Raw genomic sequence first — 4,262 nt, 5'->3', positions numbered from 1 at the left:
ATCTATTTATCTATCTATAAATATCTATCTACCTATCTATCTATCTATCTATTTGTCTATCTATCTGTCTATCTGTCTGTCTGTCTGTCTGTCTGTCTGTCTATCTATGCAGATGAGCAAATTTATTTTCATTGGGCTATGATATTCATTGTTCTTGCTATTTGTTGTAGACGTGGCAAAATCAGCTGACCACCATTGAGCTGATGGATAGGAAAGAAAGGAGAAGGCAGCGTTTCAGTTTTGAGGTGGACTTTGATGACTTCAAGATGCCATTCAATAAAAACATTCAGAAGAAGTCCGTGGAGTTTGAGCTCACTGACTGAAAGGTGAAGACCTTGTCTTGTTTGAGATCAAAATGCAGAAATATCATTGCTTGCTATAAGAAACACTGTTACTATTATTGCTATTTACTATTTCACTGTTACTATTATGTTTTGTGAATCCTGCCCCAAATTATAATACAGATTTGAGGTCAGCTAGCAACCACTCAGAACATCTTGGCTACCTGATAGCAACACCCTGGCAACCTTCCAAAATGCCTTAGAATCATAGCTTCAAAATTTTCCATGGGCATCAGCACTTTAGTTTAGGTAACATTCTAACATACAGTGTTTTATGCTGTAGTTACTCAGGGATTAATACCGCATGTCTCACGGCTGTTTCTCAGAGAGGGAGGTACGTTAAGTAAGATTGATTATGCGTTTAGGAGAGGCAGAGATGAGAGCTGCTGCCTACGTGCTGGCATGCAGTTTGTCTCCTCCATGTCTCAGCGTCTGTCGGGCATGCTGAGTACAGGCCTTTCACCACAGGCAGCGCTGCGCAAAACCCCTCATGTTGTTTATCTCAGAAAACCCAGCGATTCTATCCATATGCTTTAACAAGAATCGGATACATTAACTGCTGATTAACAATGTCTGGTATAGTTATAGTAGAAATGTGTGATTGAAACTGACTAATAGAAAGACTTGCAGTTAAATCTGTTTTTATTTTCTATGCTTCACAGATTGAAGTGATGTGCACCAGTTATCGCTGGCCTCGGAGCAGATTCTAGATTCATTCTGCTACAAGGAAATGCACCACTCAGCTGTCCTGTTTATTGCACGGTTCTCTGTTTGGCCATCAGATGGCACAACAGTGTTTGCATGCGAACAGTGTCTGTTTTGGATGGCTGTTCTAATATCCTCAGGGACTCTTAAGCACAGTACTGCAAAATGGCAGCCCAAACAATTGTGATTGTTTAGAGTCGAATTTTGAACTCGCTTAAAATATCATGTGATTGAAGTTTCATTCGAAATTTACAGGTACAGATTGTATGTGTTATGAATCGTAGCTGCCATGTAAGTCTTTTTCCATAAACAGTCTCTCTGATTTATTCCCTGATGTATTCTGTTAGTTTAAAAATCAATAGAAATGTATCACTAATGAGTGAAAAGGATTTTCACAGTGGTCAAGAAATAAATATCCACATTAAACCAACGTAACAACACGTTTACTGTAACTGTAGAGTCAGTAAGCTTTGTTTAAAATGTCAACAGTGGCGTCTGAAAAACAGAGATAAGGTTTTTTGTATTTGTACAACGTGGATCTGATTAAATGCACCCATGTCTGATACCAGCGTTTACCACTAAATTAGATCTTTAGATTGCTATGCCTTCAAGGTCTGTTGGGCATGGTTACATAACAAAATAAATGGTCAAAACCAACATCTATAAATCAAGGCTACTGAAACTACGGGGTTTACACATATCCATTTGGTATCCAATCAGATTATAGAGAATTTATGTCGATTATCAGAGACTGTAACTAGCAACTGTGAGATATATATGGATTTTTGTAAATGCAGGTTTGTCTAAATCAAAATTTCTGACTGTTTGTTACAGAGGCTGAGAAAGAGACAACAGAAGAGCAAGCATGAGAGTGGTAGAGAGAGAGAGATGGGGGGCGGCTTGGAGAGTTAGTGCTTCAGAGAGTGAGAAGGACAGGGCAAATGAAAGCGATAGTGTGAGTGTGAACCCGTCGGTGACATTCATCCCTGTAGATGTGGGTAACGACACAGAGCAGTGTGGGGTGGGTCAGGGATGGAAATGGAGGAGTGAATTTTTAACAAAATCAATGCTCTCAGCTTCAGTGTAAACAAGATCTTTCAAGAGTGATGAGCACGCACATGCAAATTGTGTTTTCATGTGCAGAAGTGTCTGCATTTATGCATGAATGCCGATTAAACTCCATTGACGATGTTTTTCATCATAATACTCGTGTACATTGTTGAATTTAATAGGATTTGTCATGACTACAATTAATATACACTGCCGGTCCAAAAAAAAAGTAAAAAAAAAAATTTATATATTTGTTTGTTTTTATTATTAAAATTAAAAATAACATTTTTTCATTTTAAAATAATTTTCAGCAGCCATTTCTTCATTCTTCAGAAATTGTTCTAATATGCTGATTTGGAGCTCAAGAAACATTTTGTACTAGTTTTAAAAACAGAAATTAATACTTATTAACAAGGGCACATTATATTGATCAAGACATTTATAATGTTACATAAGATGTCTATTTCAAATTAATGCTTTTGAACTTTTTTTATTTCATGAAAGAATCCTGGGAAAAAATAGCAAAATATTAAGCTGCAAAAACTGTTTTCAGCATTGATAATAATAACCATTATTAATAACTAAACACAAATAAAAATTAAGCACCAAATCAGCATATTGGATTTCAATTCAAGTTTATTTGTATAGCGCTTTTTACGATACAAATAGTTGCAAAGCAACTTTACAGAAAATTACGTTTCTACAATATTTAGTTGTAGCTTATCAGTGGTGACTGTCAGTTTATGTTTTGATCAGATATAACTGCAGTCCAAGATTATGAGATGCATTATTTGAATGCCTGGCCAAAGAGATGATTCTGAAAGATCATGTGAAACTGAAAATTCAGTTTTCAGGAATTAATAACATTTTTAAAATATATGCGCACACACACACACACACACACACCATATATATATATATATATATATAGGGGTGTAACAGTTCACAAAATTAACGGTTCGGTTCGATACTACACATGGTTCGGTTCGGTTCAGTACGTTCCGTACGGGGTAGCTGCTTACGTCTCAATGTTGGAAATATTTATGTTTTAAACCATGAAGGCGAGCCAATGGATATCACACAACCAACGTGCAAACTTTGCGCAAGAGTTATGCCGATGAACGTCTTAATCTCAGTCAATTCACTATACAGAAAGTAAAAGTAAAAACGGAATGATGGAGTAATGACGGAGCTTTCGGCATTTGACGCCGCATATTCTCTCAGAGACGACGAGACGAATCTGCTTCAACATATGCTGATAACGGTATATGTGACCCTGGACCACAAAACCAGTCTCAAGTCGCTGGGGTATATTTGTAGCAATAGCCAAAAATACATTGTATGGGTCAAAATTATTGATTTTTCTTTTATGCCAAAAATCATTAGGATATTAAGTAAAGATCATGTTCCATGAAAAAAACGTTCAGATGATGTATAAATCTCAATGTCGAAAAATTTACCCTTATGACTGGTTTTGTAATCCAGGTTCACTTATAGCTAACTAATAGCCTAACTAGCCTAATCTTTTGTTATCCTCGCAGCACGTCAGTTATTTGCTAATTATTGCGAGGCAAATTAATTGTAATTTTAATTTAATTGGCCTAATAAAATAACTTAATAATAATAATAATAGGTCTAATAAAAATAAGAACGTAACAGGCCTACATTAATTGGACATGCCAAATATCTTAATATTGCCAACAACTGATGTTTTTGACAATATCTGGCTATCGTCGATACAAGATCATTGTCTTTCGACGCTCCCCAGCAAGGGGAGTTTATCGTGGGGCAGACAGCACGTTGTCTGTTACGTCGTTTGGGCTGCCTTGTTGAGTGCAGCGGCACTGAGAACATCATATTTCACACACTTTAAGCTGTTTTATTTTCTAAATGTAATAGGATTAGTCTAACGAATCGAATCGTTTGGTTTGTAATGTGCACTGAACCGAAAGCCTCGTACCGAATGGTTCAATACGAATACGTGTATCGATTCACCCCTTATATATATATGTTATTTTTGTAAATTTGGTCATGTGTAGTGCTGTGCTAAGACTTTGTTTTGCTCCATCTGAAATTATATGCCTGCCCCGTCCGCTTTGTTTTCTGGGTTGAAAGTCTTTCCTTGCAGCACTGCAGTGTTACTCATACACACCCCCACACTGAACT

The 4,262-nt window shown here is 36.6% G+C and overlaps 1 protein-coding gene across 1 annotated transcript in view; it reads left to right on the top strand.

Annotated features, from left to right (window-relative positions):
- Positions 1-1,217, top strand: part of ankef1a (ankyrin repeat and EF-hand domain containing 1a) — a 10,081-nt gene extending 8,864 nt beyond the window's left edge. Inside the window, exons 9-10 of the mRNA XM_016499287.1 lie at positions 171-326; positions 1,004-1,217. Of these exons, the coding sequence (XP_016354773.1) occupies positions 171-323 (153 nt within the window). The 3' untranslated portion in view covers positions 324-326; positions 1,004-1,217. The remainder of the gene's footprint in view (positions 1-170; positions 327-1,003) is intronic.
- The last annotated feature ends 3,045 nt before the right edge of the window (positions 1,218-4,262 follow it).

This window comes from Sinocyclocheilus anshuiensis, unplaced genomic scaffold (assembly GCF_001515605.1).
Source record: "Sinocyclocheilus anshuiensis isolate Anshui unplaced genomic scaffold, SAMN03320099.WGS_v1.1 scaffold1746, whole genome shotgun sequence".
NCBI classification, from domain to species: Eukaryota; Metazoa; Chordata; class Actinopteri; order Cypriniformes; family Cyprinidae; genus Sinocyclocheilus; species Sinocyclocheilus anshuiensis.
The sequence above is the reverse complement of the archived record's forward strand: the minus strand, read 5'-3'. Positions and strand labels throughout refer to the sequence as shown.